At 39.4% G+C, this 27,707-nt stretch overlaps 2 protein-coding genes across 2 annotated transcripts in view; both read right to left on the bottom strand.

The window, feature by feature from the left end:
• LOC134741808 (uncharacterized) overlaps positions 1–26,370 on the bottom strand; it is a 31,835-nt gene extending 5,465 nt beyond the window's left edge. Inside the window, exons 1-10 of the mRNA XM_063674705.1 lie at positions 26,181–26,370; positions 22,570–22,760; positions 19,714–19,862; positions 18,595–18,740; positions 15,506–15,768; positions 14,440–14,604; positions 13,185–13,430; positions 1,804–2,026; positions 1,535–1,728; positions 987–1,135 (exon numbers count right to left, since the gene is read on the bottom strand). Of these exons, the coding sequence (XP_063530775.1) occupies positions 987–1,135; positions 1,535–1,728; positions 1,804–2,026; positions 13,185–13,430; positions 14,440–14,604; positions 15,506–15,768; positions 18,595–18,740; positions 19,714–19,862; positions 22,570–22,760; positions 26,181–26,370 (1,916 nt within the window). The remainder of the gene's footprint in view (positions 1–986; positions 1,136–1,534; positions 1,729–1,803; positions 2,027–13,184; positions 13,431–14,439; positions 14,605–15,505; positions 15,769–18,594; positions 18,741–19,713; positions 19,863–22,569; positions 22,761–26,180) is intronic.
• The window catches only part of LOC134741613 (eye-specific diacylglycerol kinase), a 329,906-nt gene that overhangs the window by 201,473 nt on the left and 100,726 nt on the right, over positions 1–27,707 (bottom strand). The gene's annotated exons all lie outside the window — the stretch shown is intronic.

Below are 27,707 nucleotides of genomic sequence, written 5' to 3'. Positions count from 1 at the left end.
ATTTATATATGTATGCCGACGACGTAGCTGCTGTAGTCACGGCGCCAACGTCTTACTCAGGTAGCATTTATAAGTCATTATAACGTCAGCGACGTCATTATGACGTAATCATTGCGTCATTATTACGTCATTATGACGTCGCTGACGTCACTTTGCTACCTGGGTATGAGTTGGAACTTGGAGCAGAAGCTAAACTACACTGTTCAAAGGCTCAAGTGGTGGTTCCGAACTTCCGACTAAACGGCTTAGCCCTAAACAGGGCTAAAACTACGTTTATAGTTATTCAGCTAAATGGCGCACAACCGCCACCCTACCTGGTCACCGCCTACAATCATACCGCTCTGCAGATGGTCCAAACGACGAAGGGGTTACCACATCGACGACCTCTGCTCTAAGATGGGTCGCGCAACCTTCGCGATCCGTCGCCTGGCTAGCACGGCGTCTCGCAGCGTAGTAATATCGTGTTATTTTGCGACCGTTCACAGCCTCCTTACCTACGGCGTCGATATGTGCGCGCAGGCTGCAGACGCCGGTCGGGCCTTCAGAATGCAGAAGAAGCCGGTAAGTGCCATTGCCGGCGCATCCGACGATGCCTCGCGCAGAGCTATTTAAGGAACTAAATATCATGCTTTTTCCCTGCGAACTCTACCGAAAGATCTCTTCACATACAACAAATTAGATGCGTACCGGCAGCAAGGTGTGAACCCGCACCGCGCCATGCGCAGCAATAAGCTCGCCCATCTTAAAACGATTTACGCAAGTCCGAGAGGTCGGTGTATGTGATGGGCTCGTCTGTGTTGTATAACTAATGTAAATTATGCAATACCTAATGTATTTCCTAGACCTAAGCCTGACTTGTAACTTGGTGTTATAAATAATTCGTATTTGTATCTGCAAAATGCTCTGACTAGACGAGAACATATGCATCCGGGATAATACTACGAACTGACAGCGAGTAGGGATTTAATGTTTAGAACGCTGCTCACTGGATAAGTAAGTTGTTATTGTAGCATCTGCTGGTGGTGCCGACAGTATCGTGATAGGAGTGAGCACTGCAGGTGAATCCGCCGAACGCGCCGTTTCCATTCAGCCAACCGTTGCCGCTCACCAGGTCGTTACTGGCACAAGTAGCAGTCTGGAAGACATGTCAAGATGTAAGTTGTGCAATTTTTAGGAAGGCTAATGAAATATGAATGAATGGAACACGCAGGGAAATTGTACGGATATACGAATTCCAATAAGTTTACATTGACCCTGATTCCTATACAGGACGGTTTGATTTTTGGGAAACTAGAAACCACGCCAGAAATTGTGCGTCAAAAATTACAATACAGCTGCATTCAACATTTGTCTTAAAACATGAAGATGAGGTTATCATGTATGTGGAGTATAGGTGATACAATACAGTAAAGGTCCTAATCTATCATACGCAATGATCTTGGATTTGAATTTGTTATGTTATGATCCGAATTATGTAGGTACCTAAACGTTCATTTTTTTAAGCTACGCCGTCTAGCGTATTAAAGGTACTTACAGCTGTTTGGAGCCCGGAGCTCGCGATGTTAGGGTGCTGGATGGTGCGGCCGGAGCCGGTGCAGGCGATGGTGACCTGCTCGCCGGAGCTCAGCCGGATCTGGCCCGAGTTGCCTTCGGCGGTCAAATAGTTCCCTCCGCGCAAGTACACCGGCTGAGGCTGCCCGAGGTCGCCGTTCACACTGAAGGTACACCCTTAAAACAAAAATACATTCTGTTTAACAAATAAAACAAATCGTTGTTGAGTGAAAGAGGTCAAGGCAGTTATACCATTCCGAGCTTCGTTGCGGCTGGTAAAGTTGGCCCCCGACTTTAGCTGCTCGTTTGCGAGCCAAGCGTCCAGATAGTCATCCCAGTCGTCTTCGTTCAGGACAAAGACTAATTCGCCGGGTTCGGGCAGCTCGGCGGGCAGGGCCGCGGCCGCCGCCACCAGCGCTAAGATAACCACCGTTAAACGGATCATATCGTATCTGCGTGTCCGCAGCGAGCGCGACTCCACAGGTTCAAGTGGTTATGTCGACTACGTATCACGGTGTGCTGAATTTATTCGATCGAGATAAAATAAGTGCGATAAGTATCTTGCCTAAATAATTAGTCAAACACAATATAAAACTGTGTCATAATCTGCTTGATTGGCTGTAATCGGATTTATTTATTGCATTATCGTTGAACATAATATTTGTTAACCAAATATGATTCAAATACAATTATAATATCAGATCTACATACCTACTCTCGAAGTAGCACTACCTAACAAGATTAAATCAACATTGAAGATTAATCTTGAACCTTCAAATCCGCGTTGTGGTCGTATACTTTGGATCATATACAAGGTTTAACAAAAATAGTGGGTATCCGTTTAAGGGCATATTCGGTATCGTATTTTAATAAGGAAAAAGAAGAAGAAACATATTTTTGACGCGAAAATTTTTTGGCCTTTGTATGGGTTGGCCGTCTTAGCCCCATAGAAAAACCGGTCAAGTGCGAGTTCGTTTAACTCGCGCACCGAGGGTTCCATACAAACTTTCATTATCACATGTAACTGTTGAGTATGTATAGATTTATACGGGCAGGTTGGTTATTATTGAATTGAATACATTTATTTCAGATTTACATCCATATTTTGTTAGTATAACTTAAGAACTAATGTTAAATTTGTACATGATACTACAACTATATATACATAACCTATTTTCTAAATTTACGAAAACCTATAACTTGGCGAATCCAATGCGCCAGTATAGGATTCTCAATCCTCTCTACAATGACCTCCAGAATGCTGTTGGTACCGCCCCTAAGCCTGCCCATCATCGAGACGATTTTCTTTCGCATAACCGCGTGAAAATCGTCTGTATGGGCCTCGGCGAACATGAGTGATGCACTGCACCATGTGGGCAGCCCCAACAACATTCTGAGTGCATTATTTTATTGGACGCGCAGGGCATTAAAGGCTTTTTTCGTATACTTTACCCACAGGCTGCTCGTGTAAAATGATTGATTGAAAGCTTTGAAAAGCACAATTTTAACCTCTCTTGAGCAACGAGCAAACCTGCGGGCGAGCATGTTAGACCTTACAGTCAATGCCCTGCGCTCCCGCTCTATATCTAGGTCATCATTTAGGTCTTGCGTTATAATATGACCTAGATATTTCACTTTATCCACAACAGAAAGTGTGGTTCCATGCAGTACAACCGGGGGTACCGAGCTTGGCGTGTAACTTCCAGCCTTAAACTTTTCTTTGGGTTGTACTGCAATCCATGAGTCTCAGCATACGTCTCGCAAACCGCAAGCAGTTTCCTAAGGGCACTGATAGACGGACTCAGCAGCACCATATCGTCCGCATAGCTAAGATTATTGGCACAAACACCATGTATATAGCAGCCTGTATATGTGCTACTCAGTTCGTCTATCAGCTTGTTTACATATAGGTAGGTTAAAAAGCTTGGGAGACGTAAGCCCTCCTTGCCTCACACCACACTCAAGCTTATACTCTGTAGACATACTATCCGCCCATCTCACCTGGTTCAATTGATTTTGGTACCAGTATCTCAGTATATTTGTGTATACCGCCGGTGTGCCTGTTTCCTTTAGCTTTTGCCACAAAATGTCATAATTAACGCTATTGATAAATCGAGGAAACAGGAAATACTGGAGTCTTCCTTTCTGTATAATACCCGACAGTGTGCTTTAGACACAGAATAGCACTTTCGGTGGATAGCCCAGCTCGAAAACCGAACTGCGCATCCTGTATTTTCAGGTACTTATCAAGAGCTGTGTCCAGCAGACCGCCGAGTACTTTTGCAGCGGTTGTTGCAAGCGAGATGGGCCGATAGTTGTCTTTGTCAGAGAGGTCTCCAGTTCTGTTTTTGGTAACAGGCACAACAATTGTTCGCATCAAAGCTGCAGGTAAATAAGAATGGCTCAAACACAAACTGTATAGCATTGAAAGTACACGCGGCAGGTGCACACCAGCATTTTTAAAATGCTCAATGCTAAGGCCGTCATGACCCGGGGACTTACCTCTTTGCATTTTATTTATCAATATAGAAATTATGAATCCTCACTAGAGTTCTATTATGTCAAGCGTTACAGCATTACAAAATGAATATCTGTTAGGCCTACTGTCCACGGAAGCGTAGCTGCTAGCTGCATAGACGCGTACTCGTCATTGTACGCTTGCTTGCTTCCTACATACAAAACCGCACAACTCTGGCCTACTGTACACGGAAGCGTATCTGCATAGACGCGTACTCGTCATTGTACGCTTGCTGTACGCTTGCTTGCAGCCTACATACCTACAAAACCGCACAACTCTGTCGACGCAGCGGCAACGTCGCGTCAGCGACGCTGCATGCAAGCTTCACGCCGCTGGGCGTACTGCATGTCATACGCCGGGCTGCATCGCAAGGAATAGCACGTTGAGTTTTTGTAAATAACGTCTTCATCGTTGGACGACATTCTCACGAATGAAAGGAAATGTAGGCTACGATACGCTTACGCTACGCTTCGTGGACAACGTCTGTACGCCGGGCTGCATGGCAGCTGCACTGCGTATTCATGCAGCGTCTATGCAGCTACGTGTCGTGGACAGTAGGCCTTATTGGGTTATGTATGTTATGAACAATCAACCAGATTGACCACGTTCTTATAGATAGTAGACATAAGAGTACGATAGAAGACGTCAGGACCTTCAGAGGCGCGGATTGCGATAGCGACCATTACCTTCTAGGTATCAAAATGAAATTCAGAATCAAAAACCTCAGAAAACCCAGACACACAACCGATCGGCCCCAGATTAACACAACATCACTAAAAGACGAGAATATACTACAACAGTTCAGACTGGAACTTAGAAACAGGTTCGAATCCCTTGATAACTTGGAGGATATTGATGCCGCATGGGACCAGACAAGAGATATCGTAAGAGAGGCTAGTCTGAAAATCCTAGGAAGGCGTAAACCTCGAAAACGACGGAAATGGTGGACAAAGGCATGCGATCTGGTCATAGAAGAAAGGCGTAAGTATAAAATGTTGGCAGAGCAAGATGACCAATGGAAAGAAAAGCATAATGACGCCAAAATTAACTGTCGTAGAGTACTAAAACAAGCAAAGCGGAATCATTTAGAGAATACTGTGAGAGGTATGGAAACCCTGAACCGTATAAGTGGCGCACGTGAATTCTACCAAGAAATCAGAACCATTCGTAAAGGATACCAACCCACCACCCAATTACTCGAAGACGACGATGGAAACCTGATATCGGACCCTACGGAAATTCAAAATATGTGGAGGAGATATTTCCAGAATCTTTTAAATTGCCCGTTAACCGCTAATCATATACAGGACTGTGAACCGTCCACCGATAGCGAAAACGAAGAACCCCTGGGCTTTGAGGAAGTTAGAAAAGCTATCATGCGTCTTAAAAATAATAAAGCACCTGGCATCGATGGACTGGCTGGTGAACTCTGGAAGTATGGAGGTGGGTCAATACAATCCCGTCTTTACGAACTCCTGCTTCTTATATGGCAACATGAACGACAACCAACCGAATGGAACGTAGGAGTCATCTGTCCTTTACACAAGAAGGGGTGTAAGAAGAAGTGCTCTAACTACAGAGGAATAGCACTACTCCCAACGGCGTATAAAGTACTTTCGTATGTGCTGCTGGCCCGATTAGAGAAATACGCAGAGCAAATCCTTGGAGACTATCAGTGTGGATTTCGGCGTAATCGGAGCACAGTTGACCAAATCTTCCTCCTCAAACAGCTCATGGAAAAGAAATGGGAATATGCGATGGAAATACACTCTCTATTCGTGGACTTTGCCAAAGCTTACGACAGTATAGACAGGCAGGCGCTCTTCTCCATACTCCGGAATTTTAAAATCCCAGACAAACTCGTAAGAATGATTGTGGTCGCCACGGGTACAAGTCGAATGCGAGTCAAAGTGGGAGGAGGGTTGACGGACGAGTTTGAAGTCATTACTGGTCTTAAACAAGGAGATGCGCTGTCACCCATACTGTTTAACCTAGTACTTGAATACGTCATCAGGAAGGTAGAAATACTGGACGGCGGAGTGGAGTTAAACGGCCTGCATAAGATCATTGGGTACGCAGATGATCTTGCTCTTCTGGGAGAGGACAGCGTAACCGTCACGGAGAAAGCAAGGGTATTGACGGAGGAAGGTTCGACGGTCGGTCTCAAAATTAACCAAGAGAAGACGGAATATTTACAAATGCGGAGGCGCAGGAACACTTTGGAGCAAAGAGAGAACTTAGTTGTCGATGGTGTCTCGTACAAAGGAGTGAAAAATTTCAAATACCTGGGCTGCATTATTAATGACACACACTGCAGAAAAGAGGACATTGAACTTCGCATCCAAAGTGCCCTCAGATGCGCGGCGGCCCTTCACAAAATATTGGTGTCCAAGATTATGCGCCGGAAAACCAAGATTCGTGTCTACAAAACCGTTATTAGACCGATCTTGATGTATGGTTGCGAATGTTGGACACTTACTCTGAAGGAAGAAAATCAGCTCCTTGTCGCTGAAAGAAAAATATACCGAAAGATCTTGGGGCCAACACAAAGAGAAGATGGTAGCTGGAGAATCCGGAAAAATCAGGAGATAGAAAACCTGGTCTCTGAACCAAACATCATCGGCGAAACCAAGTCAGCAAGACTCCGCTGGCTTGGGCATCTCGAGAGAATGACAGGCGATAGGGCAGCAAAAAGGGCCTACGTTGGACGCCACATAGGTCGACGCCCAGCAGGTCGTCCTAAGTACCGCTGGAGAGACCAAGTTGAGAAAGATCTACGCGCCCTGCAAGCAGAAAACTGGGAGGAGATCGCACAAAACAGGGCGTGTTGGCGCCAACTCGTATCGGAGGCCAAGACTCACTTCGGGTCGCTGAGCCAGCGGAGTTAGTTAGTTAGTTAGTTAGTTATGTTATGATGCTCTAAGAACAAATTAAATTATTTTCTATGAAAATATTTTAATTTGTGGTTTTTCAAGTAGACACACTACTATTTAAACTATAAACTGAAAATAAATATCACACGCGCCACAAGCCTTCGGGAATTGTCATATACTTGGAAATTTCGACTCATGCCACCGTAGCCGGATAGCCGAGCGGTTTAGGCACCTGTCCGGTAAACGGGGTACGCTGGTTCGATTCCAGCTCTGGACACTGGAGGCTTTGGTCATTTTTTCCTTCGTATATGATATTTATTTTCAGTTTATGTTATGATGGTTTAATTTAAATATATATTATGTACCCTGCGTCTGTCTATAATTTAATATGGTAGCGGGATCGTGTGAATGAAAGTAAGCGGCAAGATATGTACAAGTTGGTACAAGTAAGTGGCAAAATGAGTAATAGCGATTACCCGTGTTTGACGGAACCACAACGGAACTGAATGCACAAACTGGAAAATTCGGCTGATGAAATATTTACTAGAGTTAAAATAGACGAAGAGATAGAAGTTTGTATATATGCAGAGGTGCTAAGCAAATAGTATAATATTGCTGACTGTACATACTACCTACGTAATTTTTATTTCATAAGTCCCGAAAACAATATTTATCAAATATAGATTCATCAATCATGAACAATATTAAAGTAATGATTGATTAATTTGGTTGGGGTATGGATTAATGTCTGATTTGGCTTATCACCTAGATTTCATTTATATACGTCATTGATTATTTAATTTAAAGTTTATTGCACAGTAAAATAAGTACAAATTGCGGACTTAATGCCTTAAGTTAAGGCATTGACTACCAGTCAACCATAGGGCAAAACAAAAATTCTCGAACATGGGTGCAGTAAGAAAAATATTTCAGAAAACAGCAACTATAAACATAACATCTATATTAACTATGAAGAGTGATTTCCTTACTGAATATTCTGGATTTTATGTGTAATATTTAATTACCATTCGTGTCGATCTTCTTAACATAGTTCGCGTTCTTAATATTGTGACATTAAGAACGCATCCCTATCCGAAGCCAAGAGAAAACTTTTCAACTGGTTAAATAGCCAGAACTACCATAAAACTGAGCAAATAATGAAACGAGTTGTCTAAATTATACTCCATAATAATCCTTCAGGCTCGCTCGTACAGGCACTGAATGACATCAGACACAATCACTACACTTATACACATCATACTCACACACACATGACACACATCATGATTTTCTGGTACGCTCTTGAAATTGTAATGTAACAATTGTTAGTAAGTATAATGTTAGTATTAGTTTTGCATGTATCTCATTTCATTTCATTTCATTCAATGTAAGAACTGTAAGATAAGAGACTTACTTTAGTTTAGTTTAGACTTTTAGAGGATACTATTATGTAGTAAATCTGTAGAGCGGTCACCACGATACAGGCCTAGCCTAGTGTGGGACCACTGAGCCTGTTGTAATTTTGAAATCTTTTTTTTATTTTTTTTTATTATTGAGAAACAAACAGTCTTAAAGTAAACATAAGCAACTTAGCTAATAGCTACAAATTGATTTTTTATAGACCTATAGTTTCCTAATTCACATATCGAGGTACAATTAAAAAGTAATGATAAATAGTGCAAACTTGTAGTACCTAGTAGTTGTACATAATCAAAACAATAGTATACCAACTAATACAATAGCATATAAATGTATAAACAAGAGAAAATACTTATACTTACACTTTTCACTTACTTAAACTTTCTTTTAATAAACAATTTTTTTATTTTATTTTTATTTTTAAACAATGTGTTACGGTAATGTTGTGTAATATTCTTAACAATTTAATATGTTTAAGTTTAACAGTTATGTATTTATCAACATTGTATAATATTGAACTACATAAAACTTAATCACTAGTATTAGTATTATTTTATAAATGTGCCTAAAATGTAAGAATGTTGTTAGGTACTTTTTTATATGGTGTTAGGTATAGACATATATCTATTTTATATGATTTGCATACTGTTAATATGTAGAAAATTTTATAATTGCAATATTTGCGTCCGCGTCTCACTTCGGCTCCATTTTTCTACCTGATGAACCTGTCCTAGACCCACGTGTAGCCAGCGCAATGCTTGCCAGTCGACGCGCGGTGTATCGATTTCAGGGGTTTTTACTAAGAACTAGCTTTTGCCCGCGACTTCATCTGCGTGGACTTAGTAACCCCAGCTAGAGTAAGAATAGCGCCTGGAGGAATTTTTTTTTTTAATTTATTGAGAAACAAACAGTCTTAAAGTAAACATAAGCAACTTCGCTAATAGCTACAAATTGATTTTTTATAGACCTATAGTTTCCTAATTCACATATCGAGGTACAATTAAAAAGTAATGATAAATAGTGCAAACTTGTAGTACCTAGTAGTTGTACATAATCAAAACAATAGTATACCAACTAATACAATATCATATAAATGTATAAACAAGAGAAAAGACTTATACTTACACTTTTCACTTACTTAGACTTAAATTACTAAGATTACAAGTACTAGTATCTTATAGCAATTATTCAATTTGAGCATATTATGCACACAAATTAGCAGACACTTCATTAATTATCTCAATTCCACCCCGCTTTTTACTTTCTTAAGGGATGATTTTCGGGATAAAAACTATCCTATGTCCTTCTCAGGGACTCGACCTATCTCTATGCCAAATTTCATCTAAATCGATTCAGCGGTTTAAGCCTGAAGAGGGAACACACAGACAGACAGACTGACAGACAGACAGACAGACTTTCGCATTTATAATATTAAGTAACGTAAGGAACGCAGTAAAAAAACTAAAACCTAGTTCGGCGCTTGGACCGGATGCGATACCGGCTTTTGTGCTCAAGGGTTGTATTGCTTCCTGTGGGTCCGATAGAGTTCATTTTCAACCTCATTCTTCATTCTGGGGTATACCCAACTGACTGGAAAATATCGAGGGTAACGCCGATTCCAAAGAAAGGATCTAAACTTAAGTCTAGAACTAATAGTCCCGTTGCAATTTTGAACGCCCTGACTAAAGTTTTCGAATCGGCGACACATTGCAAACTGCTCCCTCAATGTCAGCCTTACACCACCAGTACACAGCATGCATTTCTCCCCAGAAGATCGGTGGCCACAAACCTGCTCACGTTGACCCATATTTTGTCACGTGAGCTGGATAGGAAAGCTCAAGTGAACGTCGTCTATCTGGATTTTCAAAAAGCTTTCGCGATCGAACCCGATGGTAGAAAATGACGTCGTTCTTCTTTTAAGACTAAGGTGCTACGGGGTTTACACCCAGGCTTATAAATCAGGAGACTACGCTATTATGGGGTTAGAGGATCGGCACTGAATTTACTTAAGTCCTACTTAAATGGTAGAATACAAAGGGTCGATATGAATGGAGAGCGGTACTACAGGGGTCAATATTTTCTGTTCCTTATCTACATAAATGACTTGCCATTCCTTGTATAGAACCACCATGATATTATATTAGTATTGTTTGCAGACGATACCTTATTTTAAGTCAAACGACAGCAACAAGCTTACAGTGATGTAAACAATGCTATTTGAAAAGTAGTAAATCGGTTCAATGTTAATAATTTATTGTTAAATGAGAAAAAGACTAATAGTAGTAACGTAAGAAATGTGCAAACAAGTGTCATTGTAAAGGATGAGGTATTGGAATTAGTCGATAGTACAGTTTTTCTTGGTATAACTTTAGATTCTAAACTCCAGTGGGGTCCCCATATTGCTACTCTTTCGAATAGACTGAGTTCTGCAGCTTTTGCAGTAAGCAAAATCCGTCAGTTAACTGATGTGAAAACAGCTCGATTAGTATATTTTAGTTACTTCCATAGCATTATGTAATATGGTATTTTACTGTGGGGTGGTGCTTCAGAGATAAATACCATTTTTGTTCTGCAGATGAGGGCTATTCGAGCAAAATATAAAATGAGAGTCATAGAGACTCACTTAATTTAAGGAAATTGACATAATGACAGTGCACTGTCAATACATTTATGAGAATATTCTGTATGTACATGAAAATATTGTAAATTTTAGGAAAAAATGTGACATTCATAATTGATAATATCTTCCTCTTCCTCGCGTTATCCCGGCATTTTGCCACGACTCGTGGGAGCCTGGGGTCCGCTTGACAACTAATCCCAAGAATTGACGTAACACTAGTTTTTACGATAGCGACTGCCATCTAACCTTCCAACCCGGAGGGGAAACTAGGCCTTATTGGGATTAGTCCGGTTTCCTCACGATGTTTTCCTTCACCGAAAGGCAGCAGGCAGGCAGGTAAATATCAAATGATATTTCGTACACAAGTTCCAAAAACTTATACATTCATAATATAAATACTACAAATAAACATAAGCTCGCAGTGCTCTTCACTGGGCTCTATAAAATTAAAAACTCATTCATGGGTAATTGTGTAAGATTTTAGAAGTATAATAAACTTCTAAACCATATTACTGAATTATCAAATAATAAATTTAAGAATTATGTAAAGCGGAAACTTATTTCTAGACTACATATGAACGACAAAACAACGTCGGATTAATTTTGATACGAAATGATTAATTATTTATTCTACCTAATATTAAATATATATAAATTTGATTAATGATGAGGAAATGGATAATCAAATGTATGTACTTCTTTTGTTGTGATTTTTTTTGACATTTAGATTTTATTCTAGAAACATTCTAGACTAGTATTTTTTATTAAAAAAAAATGTTTGACGATCTTTTTGTGAAATTCTTAGTGAAATTTGATCTGTATAATAATTCAATATTATTATGGAATAATATTAACATCAATAAATTGCTCTGATAATTAGCTTAAGATAATTATATATGTAAGATATATTGTAATAAGCGTCTGGTTGACGTAACTGGTGACCGAAGAGCTGGCGGCTTTCTCGCACAACGTATCAGCATTGCGATACAGCGGGGAAATGCCGCCAGCATCCTTGGTACAATGCCTCAAGGGCCTATTTTAGATTTAAGCTAGTTATTTATTTCGTTTACGTAGTACCACTGTATTTCTGTTAATTAAGTAAAATCATGTAAGATATTATTCACCATTCAGAGGTAAGTGCTTGTTGCTAGGCCTGCATGAATAAAGTATGTATATATGTATATTTTTTGAACTTTTTGCGAATTATATCCGATCGATAACAGTACGTTAAGTATGGTCCTTAGGTCCTTACACTCCTTACGTTTCAGAAAGCTACCACACGCGCTTTGGTATCAGCAAAGATAGATATAACTCCGTAATAGATGGATACAGTCTAAGGAAAAAACGTGCCTCGAAAATAACGAAAATTTGATTCTCGATCAGAGGGCGCCACTAGTTTTGGCCTACACTCGTATAGAGGGCGTTGACGGTTTCGTTTGTTATTTATAATTTTAACGCATACCAGTGAAAGAACATGGGTCAAAATCATAAAAATAATAAATGCAAATAAAAAAAATCATTTATCCATATTTAAATACATTTTATCGTATTTTTATAAATATTTATTTTTAGTTTTAAAGTGTGTCGACAGATGGCAGTGAATTTACTGGGGTTACAAAATTTACTATGACAGTACCGCTCTAGTATAAGTTACTCAATGGTATCAGTCAGGGGTCTAACTTGGGTCCTTTTCTTTTCGTGCTGCTGATAAACGATCTACCTCACATTGCTAATATTCGCTGATGATGTGAAAATTGATTAAACTGATCCAAAGGCAAAGGGATCGCGAGGAGCTACAACGGGACATAGAGGCGGTCCATCGTTGGAGTGTTGAAATTGAACTTATTTCAATGCAAGTAATTTTTAACTTATTTTTTGTAGCGAAATAAGCAATGTCCCACTTTTCTCGAGTTGGGACCAGTTGCGGTGGCCGAGGCAGGAATCGAACCCGTGGCCTATAGTGGTCTATTGTCACGACGTTAGCCGCGTAAGCTGAAGACGCGGGTTCGATTCCCGCCTCTGCTACCGGTGTGCTTGGTCACTTTTTCTTTAGTGTATGATATCTATTTCAGTTTATAATTACTTAGAATGTTAAATATCACAGCTCTTGGATCTCCAAATAAATACAATAAAATATGGCAGTCACGTCACTATGGCAGAATAAGTAGGTAACTTTATTGAACATTTCGATAGCCGCTGTTTAAAACAAAAGACCATCGACTTGGAAGGGCGGCAAATGGGGCACAGTCCTGCGGAAGTCGTCGACCTCGCAGCAGAAGCTGTAGCCAATGTCGATGCGGTCAGGCTGCCAGTGCAGCCACTCGAAGTCGGGGTTGTTCCGGCAGCGGTCGCTGCAGAACGTCCACGCACGAACATCTTCCTCGGACGCGAAAATGTCATTGATTCCGATGAAAGCGGTGCCTCGGCGTAATGATGGCTCGTAGAATACCTACACATAAAGTAAGGCCGTAAGGTGGTGCAGACTTTGCAACGCGCATGCGATTTTAGATTACTAAAAACAGAATAATATAAATATTTAAATGGGGCTCCCATACAACAAACGTGATTTTTTTTGCTGTTTTTTCCGTAATGGTACGGAACCCTTCGTGCGCGAGTCCGACTCGCACTAGGTCGGTTTTTTAGTATTTGTTGTTATAGCGTCACCAGAAATACATCATCTGTGAAAATTTCAACTGTCTAGCTATCACGACTGGTGACAGACAGACGGACAGACGGCCAGACGGACAGACGGACAGACGGACAGACGGACGGCGCGGCGTAGTCTTAGTAATAGGGTCCAGTTTTTACCCTTTGGGTACGGAACCCTAAAAAACACACGCATTTTACTTTCCTAGTATTCGAAATGAAAAGTAGAGTGTTTAACTCACTGCGTTCGACCGCCAAAATACCTCGGCAGGAATGAGTGCCTTTCATCCCTTGGTTAACAATCTACTATTTATTTTATGTTGGAGTAGAAACAATTGCTTTATAAGTCAGAATCGCGCATGTGGCACCCTTCATATAGCAACATCCAACCGCTTAGCGTTGCTGGTTAGTCTCCATAGGCAACGGTGGCCAAAATCGAGAAAAAAACTGTCTTAAAATTGAATTTAGCAAGGAGCAGGTACCAGGGCCTCGTATCTTAACTGTATACTTTTGGTTTGTTTACCTATAAATTATTTCTATTCCATTCTATTCTATTCTATTCTATTCTATTCTATTCTATTCTATTCTATTCTATTCTATTCTATTCTATTCTATTCTATATGGTTCTACTAGTTGAAAGTATAATTTTTTTGTCTCGTAGAAAAAGTATTGTATACAATAGTGATATAATCAAGCTTTTCAATCTCGTACCTTAACTTAAGCAACTCAGCAAGCTTCGTTGTTTAAACACGGTACTCGACTGAAAAGCTTTCTATTATATCACGATTGTATAAAATACTATTGTTGTTTACCTTATAAAAGTATCGGGGTACGGGCAGCTGCTTATTGTTGTTGGCGTCCGTGTACAGATACAGTTCGTGGTGATTGTTGTTGGCGTCGCGCACGACGCTCACGCCGAACGTGCCCGTGTACACGGTCGTGTTGTACCCGGCCTCGGCGATGCGCGCACGGGCGTTCTGTGAACACAATTTTTTATGGCGATTTTTTATCGAGAAGATAATCGGGATTCAAGTTGGTGTATGTTTGTTGCTAGTCTTGCACTAAGGGCTGAGATAACTAGGATGGAATACATACGGACAATGTATAACCTGGTACAAGACTTAGCTTTTTTTCCAAAATTGATCCCCAGAGAGTGAAACGGGCGTCAAAATTCAGTATGGGAGCAATTTAAGGGGCTCCCTGACGCCGATGACCTTCGATTTAAATCCCATAGTTTGTAGCTTATCATTATCATATTAAAAGCAACGGCTTTATATAATTATAGTATCCCATATTTACTTCAAAGATCATTTGTCTTTAAGATATTTGGCATCAGTTGAACAATTTTAGGCCAAAAAAACTGGTTTTCTGGCCTTTTGTGTTAATTAGTTTAAAATTAAAATCTTCGACCTGCAGACCAACCTGTCTTAGTGACGGCAAAGACGAACCCAAATATGTAGATTTCGTATATCATTCACAGCAATAGAGTATCGAAAACATGAAAAAAGTAGGTAACTAAGTAATCCGGCTGATCAGAATGGATATAAAAAATTGAAAGACCAAATAGTCGTCGTTTGTCTTATAATTCTATATGCAGTGCAAATTTAGGAATAACGACTCAAATTTTCTCAAAAACCGCGGAGCCCCTTAACGTTTGTACCTCAGTCACAGAATAACTAATAGTACCCCTCAGTACGGTGGGGTCGTACCTACACTATTAACTATATATATACCTAGTTTAGATTCCGAGTGATTTTTTTTCATGGCATTTGCATTTGATTGAAACGCGTAAAAATCTAATATAAAAAGTACGATTTTGCGTTAGCCCCTCTAAATAACTTATCGTAATGTATTGAATAATGGTTGTGGATGGGTAACCTGTTCAAGCCAATCCCAGTTCCCATTGTTAAAGGGCTGCCACTGCGGCGCGGCGTTCACGAAGAAGAAGGTGGCCCGCTGTCCCGTGGCGAACACGTAGTCGGTCTTGGCGGCCAGGTGTCCCCGCGCCAGGTACACGCGGTCCACGCTGATGTACTTCTCGGCCAGCTCCTGGCCGACCAGCTGCGCGATGGTCACCACTTGCTGGGCCTGCGTGTAGTGGAGATCAATGCCCCCCGTGACACCGGGGTACATTCCGCCCACTGTGAATAAATAGGTTTGTCAAATCGATGTTTGTATGGTTTAACAAAAATTGGTTTTTGTATTGCTTTTTAAGGTTCCGTACCCAAAGGGTAAAAACGGGACCCTATTACTAAGACTCCGCTGTCCGTCTGTCCGTCTGTCACCAGGCTGTATCTCATGAACCGTGATAGCTAGACAGTTGAAATTTTCACAGATGATGTATTTCTGTTGCCGCTATACCAACAAATACTAAAAACAGAATAATATAAATATTTAAATGGGGCTCCCGTACAACAAACGTGATTTTATTGCTGTCTTTTTCCGTAATGGTACGGAACCCTTCGTGCGCGAGTCCGACTCGCACTTGGCCGGTTTTATTTGTCAGTACTTAACATGATGCTTTAGCGATGTGGCTTACAGCTGTAGCAGAATAGTTACATATATTATACATATTGATACAATAACATTAAAAAATACTTAGGTACTGTCATCATCAATACATAGTATAGCAGATGAAAAACGCGCATGAAAAAGTATCTGCCACCCTGAAATACTTTTAGTTAATAAATTTGTACAATTCACGATCAAAAGTAACTGTTACCACGAGCGCTTATTCCACGCGCGTAAAAAAGCGTTTGAATGACACAAAATGGCAACACGATGGCGGTAGCGCTTATTATCAAGCGTTGTTGGATTTTCAACTTTAAGCCTTGGTCTATAAATCGAATTTACCGTGCGGGCAGATTCAAGCGCTTTTTTAACGCGCGTTGAAAAAACGCTCGTGTGGAGGATCACTAATTGTTCTACATCATAGAATCCCAATCCTAGGATTAGTGGCCTGTGTTCAACATATAGGGCCACTTGCACCATTCACTAACCCGGGGTTAACCGGTTAAACCTGGAGTTACCATGATTACCAGGACAATTTGACACTGGGTTAACGGTATAACCGCTTAACCCCGGGTTAGTGGGATGGTGCAAGTGGCGCATAAAGTCATATCTCTTATTGCTGTTAGAGAACATTTGACGCGTAGTCTGATCCGCTACTTCTGAGGTTGATAGTACCTACGTATTTTAAGGCCGTTCCATCGGTTTGCCGCTGTCTTTGTCACATTTCGCAAGAAAGAACGGGAAAGAACATACACGCCAAGTGTCAATTTTGATCGAATTTTGTCGGTTTTTATTTATTTTAAAAACGTTACCTTACAATATCGAAATTCTAAAGCTATGAAATTACTATTTATGTTAAGATTGTTTTTTCTTCTTTTTTTGTTTATAGTATCACATAATAAATAACCGAGTAAAGTAGGATTAAAAGTCAGAGTTAGAGGTTACTTTGGGAATTAATTGTATCGAGCGAAGTTTCATAATTCGTGTATCGGAAGCTATGTTGTTAAAGATAATATAGTCAAGAACTACATATATTTTTTCCACGTCTACGAATATCAACGCCTCTTAGAAAAACATGATATATGAGATTTTTCGCCTTCTGGCTCAGGGAACTCCATAATAAAAACAAACAACTTTGATAAACGACATATTTAGAATTCGTGCACGATTTTAATTACTTCCATTAAGAATAATTGCGTCAAGTCAAGACTCAAGAGGCGTTTTCTTTTACATCTAACAACAAAACAAACAAAGTCTGCAAGCTCGTTATCATTAGTCATTACGCTGAGTTAGAGGCCAATTCAAGTTTACATTGTCACATCAAAATGATATCTAAATGATGATTGCCGAGCTCATAATTGGCCCGACGAGACGCACGGGCAACTGGCATCATTTAGATATATTATCATTTTGATGTCACAATTTGTACTTAAATTGGAATTTGCCTCTTCTAATTAATGTTAGACCGTGAAACTCTAGGTTATGTTTTTATCGTATTTCTTGCTTAAAGCGCTTGAAATTAAAAATATAATTACATAAATTTAACTTTAAAAGTTAGATACCTATGCGCATAGGATAGTAATTAAATCACATTTACAATCGGGTCTATCGCGAATTTATTTTGTTACCTTTATTTACCGATGTTTCGACACAGGTTTCACTGGTCGTGGTCGCGACATATTGTACCTACACTATTATTTCATAATTTTCGAAACATGGGGCACTGGCATCCCGACATTTGAGACTTTTAAGAGACATTTCGTGAATTTTATGAAGAGTATGTCTGGTCTGGACACCTGTCTGCCCGCATCATTGGACGTACTCAGGGAGGTAGCACCTGCCCTCGCAGTAACTCATCATCTTCATCATATCAACCGGGATCTCCACAACGACCGCTCTTGCGCTGCTCTCATCCATCGGCTCCCCGCGACCTTAACCAGATCGTCGGACCATCTTGTTGTGGGTCTTTTCCTGTTGCGTTTTCCGGTTCGCGGTCGCCACTCAAGAACCTTTCTGCCCCATCGGTCATCGGTTCTGCGAGCAATGTGACCTGCCCACTGCCACTTAAGTCTCGCATTTCTCTGAGCAGTAACTATTGCAAGTTTATAACTCAATTATTAATCCATTAGGATTATTAAGTATTGGCATGTATTGGATACCATCCTTACCTATAACTTATCGCAACCCAGCTACCCACGTTAATACCGTAAAATGTGCCTGCTTCTCGTTGGTAACCATGCTCAAACCGTTTTTATATATCAAAACTATATCACAACACAACCTCATCAGTGTTACAACATGATAATAGTATGGTCTACTATAAATCGGTATTATAATACCATCACACCTACCACAATATCATATGTAATTTTAAAAAATATTGTAAATTTCGAATTTTGGAGCAAGGTACATATTTTACGGTATAGTAATTTTATAAATGTTCATGCTTTGCTCACCTAACCAGCCGGGGCGCGTCACTCCCGTCTGGTGCTGCCCGTTCTGGGGCTTCTGCTCGTACCACACGTACAGCACTTCCAGTCGGCTCTGGTCGAAGCAGGACCACAGCAGAGGCCGCCAGACACCGGACACCTCGAAACCTATCCTAAAATATAAATCCTTAAATATACTTCCTGCCTCGCCAAGCTGTGTAATGACCTGCGGTATTTACGGACAGATACGACCTTCAAGAAAAGAGCGTACTCCATGAGTCCAAATGCCAGTAACGTCAGCGCACTTACAACCCTTGTGGTGGTGGTGGTTCATGGGCGACGGTAATCGCTTACCATAGGCGGGTCGTCTGCTCGTTTGCCTCCTACATCATTAAAAATCGACAATTATATATTTTTATCTACGGCGATAAAATTACAAGAAATTTCGAGGGTCGAACAGCTCAAAAACGTCCAGTAAGACGGGTGTCATTTCTGTGGACAATACTGTATAAGTTGTACACGATTTTGGGTATATTTTACTAATGCTTTTACGAATATCATACAGCTTTAAAAGAAATAGAAGGTTTCAATATCCCTTTATTTTTTGATGCCCTCAGGAAAGACGCACTTAACCTTAACGCATTCAGCGCCAGCTACTCGCGACAAGCTTGATGGATGGGATGGCCGCCTGGCAATCTTATAGTTTCGGTAGCTAGTTATCTACTAATGAGTTGAAGAAATTTGAGAACCGATTTTCAAGAGCAAAGACAAAGGACAAAGAATCTGTAATAAAACTAACTCGTACCGGGAAATAATAAGCTATGAAAGATTAAACCTAATCTTTATTTTTTAAATCTTCACTATTACGAAGATTACGCTCACGGTGCTTCAAATAAATCGTATTTTTATTTTTATAAAGTGTATTTATTCCATACACATGTAGAAGAATAAAAGTTAGCTTTTATCTTCGGCAGCAGAGAAGGATAATGGAAGCTAATTTCTAGTTAAGACTTATTGCTCGAAATCGCGACATAATTATGTCGGTAGTTTCAGTATGTCTTTAACTTTTGGGTAGAGAAGAGTCATTACGTCGATCCAGGTTTATTATATACATATATCATATCATAAATATAATCTAAAGCATACTCGACAACGAGGTTGTCGCCGTAGCACCGCTGGTCGGTGGCGAGGGCCAGGTACTGACTGTTGGAGGAGCACGTGAGGCCGACAAACTCGCTGTGCGCGCTGAGCCATCCCACTCCGGAGACTATGTTGTCGCGCACACAGGAGACTCGCTGTAACCATAACATTAGGTATTCAAACTGATCAATTGACAAAAAGTGATCAAACCCTCTGGTGGGACTGGTGGCCGAGGCCGGAATCGAGTCGGCATATCCAACTTACGCGGCTAACGTTTTGGCTACTAGACCATCATCCGGCCACAGCGGGAGCCGTCCTATATTCTCTAGTTTAGCAATCTATGAAAGGCTTTGATCAACTATAAAGAGGCGAGCAGTACGTGCTTGATAATTTGATTTCTTCCCTAGTTGTATACATGGTAGCACCATCTCTCGCGCTATAGGTGCCGTAATTCCAGAAATCAGGAATTATTTGTTTACACTGATAAGTATGGGGAAGTTCTATTTAACATTTTATATTTATTTAAATTTATTTTTTTGTGTAATCAGTTCAGTTCAGTTCAGTTTATTTATTGGTAAAAAATATTTTACAGGTCACACAGGTACATTTGAAATACGACAGTTATATACAATTAAATATGATTGATAAAATACATTGGTCAAAGTTTTCAATTTCTTAAATAATCATCGTGCAATAGTTGTCAATACAATAATATTTTAAATAATCTCTTTCATAAAATCATCAATAGAGTAACATGCTTGGTCAAGGAGTAGACATTTAAGTTTTTTATTAAATATTGAATCGCTTTCTGTAAATTTAATGTCATTAGGAATTTTGTTGTATATTTTTGGCCCGATAACACTGAGACTTTCGGGCCTTCGCGAGTCGTTGAGTAGGAGCGATTAGCATGGGCATTCTGCGGCTGTCTGCGTCGCGGGTACAGGTTTTTTTATATTCATCTATACTAATTTTATTGATGATAAAGAATGCTTGCGTGCAAGCTAGATACATGAACTTTACTGTCATTGTAGGTATTGTAACATACTTATCAATGCAAATAAATATTCTTGTTAAAATTTTCACAAATAATACTTGTATTGGGGTCTACGAGAATCTTGAGCCAGTTGCTTCAAACCAAATGACAGTACCGCTCTAGTATAAGTTACTCTATGCTTAAAGGCAACTTTTCGTAGTCGACATCTAGCGCCAATTAGTGGATTTATCAGTAACGCTACTTGACACCAGAGGCCCTATCGCGAACCACGTGCGAACCACGTTATAAAACTATGCACAACAAAATTAACCCCTACCTGTAGGTAGGTTAGGCTTGCCTAGGTTTGCGGCGATTAGCAATTTCATGGCCGAACTATGATATTTTAATAATTCGGTTTGTTGCCTCGTAGTTTATTTTGGCGTACAGTCATGAATGAAATTGCCACTACATAAATTAGTCATGTAGCTATGTCACCTTCTATTATATATCGAGTTAAATACGCCCCTTGGCTAGAATGACGTAGGTGGGAAGAAACTTAAATTTAATATTTATGCTTTCGGGTCCCGTGTCAGTAACGGGTTGGTATTGGTACCTGCATCAAAGTTAAGGTTAAGTATTTAGCTCTTGACATACATTATTAAACCCTCCCGCCCTCTCACTTTAATCTTTTAACTTACGTTCATCATCATTTACACAATATGCCACTAAACGAAGGAAATACAAGAGAAATAATTCGTGTATAAGTAAATTTTGGCATAGTTGTAGGGAATATTGTATTAAACAAGATACTAAAAGTACCGGAGGGTGGGGGTGTAGTTAACGGGTAGGAGGGGGGAGGGTTTTAGGGTCCCTTTTTATAATTTTTCGTAAATAACTCTTAAACGGTGGCCCGTAGCAAAAAATGTTCTATTACATTACATAAGTAATCTGCATAAAAAGATTTCAAAATATATTAAAGTGGGAGAGTTACTTATTATTTGTTCTAAGGTCGTTTTTAGGGTTCCGTACCCAAAGGGTAAAAACGGGACCCTATTACTAAGACTACGCTTTCTGTCTGTCTGTCCGTCTGTCACCATGCTGTATCTCACGTTCTCACGAGTGATAGCTAGACAGTTGAAATTTTCACAGATGATGTATTTCCGTTGCCGCTATAACAACAAATACTAAAAACAGAATAAAATAGATACATTTTGATGCTAGTGCGGAAAGTATGCCATTACTTTACGAGAACCGAGATATCTTGCCACGAGTGAAGAATGACATTTCCGCACGTGTATCGAACGACGTTTTTTTTGTTGATAAAAGACACATAAATGTACAAGCGTGACAGTGGTCAGAAACAAAGACAACGAAAAGAATTTTGACCCACCTATGATTTTTGATTTTTGTTCTGTGTTATGGAATAAAAAAAATGGTAATTGGCTTATTGGCAAGTTCTTACTTCTTAATGTTAGTTCTTACTTCTTAGTGCCTTGGCGCCCTATGTTAAAAGAGTCTACTGTGGCGACTGCGGGCGCCTCAGACAAAAGTAATGTAGTGACTTCAAACTTAGTTCATCAGGAAAGTATAACCCCAAAATGACTTAAAAAAATATTTGTTTATGTATCTGTAGTAGCCAGATCATAGATTTGATCATTTCATGAAATGCCATTTTAAAATTGATCACTTCTTGATATGGTTAGGTTAGGTATGATTATTTCATGATGTGGTCAACCGATCATTTCATAAAAGATTTTCACTCCATGAAATGATCAATGCTAACATCTGGCTACGACATATTACTTAACTTTAAAGCATAAATTTAATTTAATATGTCGTAGCCAGATTTTATAACTTAATGCTATGAAAAATAAAAATAAAATACTTACGGCTTCTTGGTTTACAACAAAAGCGTTGGGGTGCACGATGGTCCTGCCAGCGCCGGTGCAGGCAAGGAGGAGTTCCTCGCCCTCGCGGAGGTGCACTTGCCCCGTGGTCCCCGTGGCCTCCACGAACTGGTCGCCGCGCATGTACACCGGCTGAGGTTGCCCCAGGTCGCCGTTCACACTTAGAGCACACCCTGCAGACCGAACATTTAAATAAACGAAATAAAATAAATAAATAAATATTATGGTACAATCTTACATAAATCAATGTTTGTTTTTTGGTACTATTAGGCGACGATTTGTATAATAGATATACGTAGATAAATACTTAATATAAAGAAAACATTCATAACTCAGAAACAAATTTGTGTGTTCATACACAAATAAATGCCCTTACGGGGATTCGAACCCGGGACCTGCTGATTGGCAGGGCAAGACTAGGACGCCGTCATGTAACTTGTGTCAGCTCTTTTGGACATGATGGCAAATTAAATAAAATTTAAAAAAGTTTTAAGTTAAAAGGTTTTAATATTGTCTTCGGTTACCGTGATAGTTACATATATCGCGTATATTGAATTTAATATACATCCCGACGTTTCGAACCCTTTACAGCTGAGGAAAAACTACCGCACAGTCATTTCAGCAGCATCAGCAGATTAGTTTTGCACATTGTAGTTTTTCTTACCTTTCTAGACTTTAGAATGCTCTTTGTGCACTGGACGAAGGTAGAGAATTTTAAGAAAAAAACCGGCCAAGTGCGAGTCGGACTCGCGTTCCAAGGGTTCCGTACATTACACAATTTAAACAATGTATTTTTTATGCGAAATGTCTTTAAAAAACCCGTAGGGGTCGGATCAAAAACTTAGTAATTAAGTCCGACTCACGCTTGACTGTACATTTTTAATAGGTTTTCCGGTAATCTATAGGTAAAGATCTATTTTGTGTATTTTTTTCAAAATTTTTGGTCCAGTAGTTTCGGAGATAAAGGGGGAATGGTCATTTTTGCCTATTTTCTTGAATAACTTCTAAACTGTTTGTCCTAAAATTATATAAAAAATATATTTGAGATTCTCACAATGAGCTCTTTCATTTGATATGTAACACGATATAGTTTAACAAACTTTATTTTTTAATTTTCTCATTTACCCCCCAAAAGTGGCCCCCGTGTTTAAAATTAATTTGTTTACGTTACATGTCCATCCTTGGGTCACAAACTTACATATGTGTACCAAATTTCAACTTAATTGGTCCAGTAGTTTTGGAGAAAATAGGCTGTGACAGACGGACAGACAGACAGACAGACGCACGAGTGATCCTATAAGGGTTCCGATTTTTCCTTTTGAGGTACGGAACCCTAAAAAGTACCTACATTCCTTACTTAGGTTCTCATTGATTACGTACTTACTAGAACATTTACTTTCGTAAAAGATTATCTAAATAAATATCGCTACTTGCTCATCTCGGATGTTTTCACTGTCAATACGTACATTTATATTGGCTTTCTCGAGTCGAATATACAGAGAAAACGGTTTTGTTTGTCGAAGGCATGTCGACGTCGACGTTACCGATAATATTATCATCTTCCTCGCGTTGTCCCGGCATTTTGCCACGGCTCATGGGAGCCTGGGGTCAGCTTGACAACGAATCCTAAGAATTGGCGTACTAGTTTTTACTAAAGCTACTGCCTAGGCCGAGTTTCCCCTCTGCTAGCTTTAGCTAAACTAGGCCTTGTTGGGATTAGTCCGATTTCCTCACGATGGTTTCCTTCACCGAAACGCGACTGGTAAATATCAAATAATATTTCGTACCTAAGTTCCGAAAAACTCATTGGTATAAAAAAAATATACGAGCCGGGGTTTGAACCCGCGACCTCCGGATTGCAAGTCGCACGCTGTTACCGCTAGGCCACCAGACCAGCGTTTCCGATTACCGATAATTTTATATCTAAATGTATTTTTACGTTATTTTTATGATAGCCCAATAATAATGATAAAGCACTTAATAATAAATATTGTTTTAATACACAATATTTATGCCAAGCAAGTAAGAAAGTATTAGCCGATAAGTACAACTCGATAAAGAAACGCAATAAAATAAACATATATATATATATATATATATATATATATATATATTATTTTAAAAATAATATATATATTTAAACGAGAGGTACCTATGCGATTTTTATATGATTTTTATCGAAAATATCGATATTTAGTTAAAATATCGATAATAACTAAATCTAGAATACAAATCTTACGTATAGTCTGACAAGAAATTGTAGAAAATTATTGAGAGCGCCAATTCCTACGTAACTGTCACATTTTTGACGTAAAATGCTTAAACATGGCAACAATTTAGTATAAAAAATTTTTTAGTTCCATTTTATTTAATTTCTATTGTTTTATGTCCCACTATAATACTGATAGAGTTGGACCAAGAAAAGTGCAAAGAGTTTGATAGCACACGCAGTACAAGTGTTATTTTCAACGTCAAACTTATATAGTCTCCATGGTATATAAAAAAACCGGCCAAGTGCGAGTCGGACTCGCGCACGAAGGGTTCCGTACAATTACGCAAAAAACGGCAAAAAAATCACGTTTGTTGTATGGGAGCCCCACTTAAATATTTGTTTTATTCTGTTTTTAGTATTTGTTGTTATAGCAACAGAAATACATCATCTGTGAAAATTTCAACTGTCTAGCTATCACGGTTCACGGTTCATGAGATACAGCCTGGTGACAGACAGACAGACGGACAAACGGACAGACGGACAGACGGACAGTGACGTCTTAGTAATAGGGTCCAGTTTTTACCCTTAGGGTACGGAACCCTAATAACACTTGCACTGCGTGTGCTATCAAAATCATTGCAGAATTAGCTTGGTCTAACTCTACGTATCTCCAAATATGGAACGTAACATCTATCCGGAATACTTCAAACTCACAAACGAACTATGTTGTCAACATATTAATAGGGTGTTTATTGGTGTTTATTGACTCGTTGGTATTTGAGTCTGGGTCTTATGAGAAAATTAAGTTCCTTTTGAAAATAATCTATTGACATCATCTGTTAGACGTACCCAAGCTGTTTGAAAATATCTTAAGGGGCTACCCGAGGTTTTCATCGATTTTTGACAAGTTTTGAATCGTATCTTACTTTTTCACTACAGATAGAATTATAAGACAAACGGATATCGGTTCTTCAATCTTTTATCTCCATTTTTGTCTACCGGATTTTGAAGGAGTTGAATACTTACTTATTTATGATTTTTTTAAACATTGTCTAAAAAAAAAGCACTTTTTTCGTATCTCGATTGCTACATATATGAAATCTACATATTTGGGTTCGTCATTGACGTCTCTAAAAATTTGTGTAAGATTTTAATTTTAAACTAATTAACACAAAAGTTATGGCCAGAAAACCAGTTATTTGGCCTAAAACTGTTCCACTTTGATGCCAAATATCTAGAAAACAATGAACTTTGAAGTAAATATGGGATACTATTTTGCTTAAAGCCGTTGTTGTTAATATGATAAGGTACAAAAAACATTTGAAAACTAAGGTATTCAGGTCATGGGGCATGGGATCCCCTTAATCATGAATCTAGTTACCAGAGTTAGTTCTCGTAGCCGTGGCAGCGTTGGTATTCCTTTTGAGATACTGATTTGCGAGCCAAGCGTCTTGGTAAGCATTCCATTCGTCGGCGCCGAGCGCGTAGGCCAGCTCTCCCGGGTCGGGCAGCGCGGCCGGCGACGCCGTCGCCGCCGCAAGCGCCGCCAGTACATACCCCAAGCACCTCATCTCCCGACTAGATTGATCCACGAAAAACAAAGGCAACCCGAATACGGGCTTATGCCAAGATCTTCAGTCAGCTGACAATAGCTATGGACTATTCTAATATAATTGTGCGTTACGCCGAATTTATACAAAAACTCAACCGTATCTTAATTGAGTAAATTTTTGATTGTCGTACCTACTTGATAAAGCTTCATCAATCAGTTTTATTTAGAAATATCTCGGTGATTGATTTACATATTTGGCATTATAGGGCTCGGCTGATAAGAATTCAATTTGATGAAACAATAATGGTTTTAGTAATGCGTAGATGATGCGGATGCGTGATAGCGGGGTGATGGGTGGGTGTAGCTGGCAGACTGTAGCTGGCAACATTTTCAAACTTTTGAAGAGAGGGTGGGACAAATGTGTTGACATACAAAAACAATAGCGACAACTAGGCGGCCTAAATCGTTTAGATGAAGCAAACATATTACATACTAGCTTCTGCCCGCGACTTCGTCTGCGTGGAATGAAGATGATGATGATTGATAACAACTACCCTATGTCCTTTCTCGGGATCTAAACTATCTCCATACTAAAATGTTGTCCAAATTGGTTCAGCGGTTTAAGCGTGAAGAGGTAACAGACACACACACTTTCGCATTTATAATATTAGTATGGAAGTATGGATTAGGATATGGATGATAAATAGGGTTCTACACTTATCTAGAAGTTATAACAACGTTAAGACGTTCGGTAAATTGTATTGTACCCATAAGATGTTTCATGCACTTACTAGAGCGGTACTGTCATAGTAAAATTTGTAACCCCAGTAAATTCACTGCCATCTGTCGACACAGTTTAAAACTATAAATGAAGATTTATAAAAATACGATAAAATGTATTTAAATATGGATAAATGATTTTTTTTATTTGCATTAATTATTTTTATGATTTTGACCCATGTTCTTTCACTGATATGCGTTAAAATTGTTAAATAACAAACGAAACCGTCAACGCCATCTATACGACAGTAGGCCAAAGCTAGTAGCGCCCTCTGAACGAGAATCAAATTTTCTTGATTTTTGAGGCACGTTTTTTTCTTAGACTGTATCCATCTATTACGGAGTTATATCTATCTTTGGTTGAACGGAGATCGTTGATTATCGGTTCACTTGGTACCATCGCGTTTAAAAATTCATACTATTCTATTAATCAATACGCGTTTTAATATGCAAAATAGTCATAATCATAATATTGAGGTTCATTGAAACGGGAATTAAAAAATATTATTTATTATTATTACGAGCCTATTGTGTCCCACTGCTGGTCAAAGGCCTACCCCCTCTTCTTCCACTCCT

Source organism: Cydia strobilella, chromosome 5 (genome assembly GCF_947568885.1).
Source record: "Cydia strobilella chromosome 5, ilCydStro3.1, whole genome shotgun sequence".
In the NCBI taxonomy this organism is placed as follows: Eukaryota; Metazoa; Arthropoda; class Insecta; order Lepidoptera; family Tortricidae; genus Cydia; species Cydia strobilella.
This window is presented reverse-complemented; position numbering and strand designations above follow the sequence as displayed.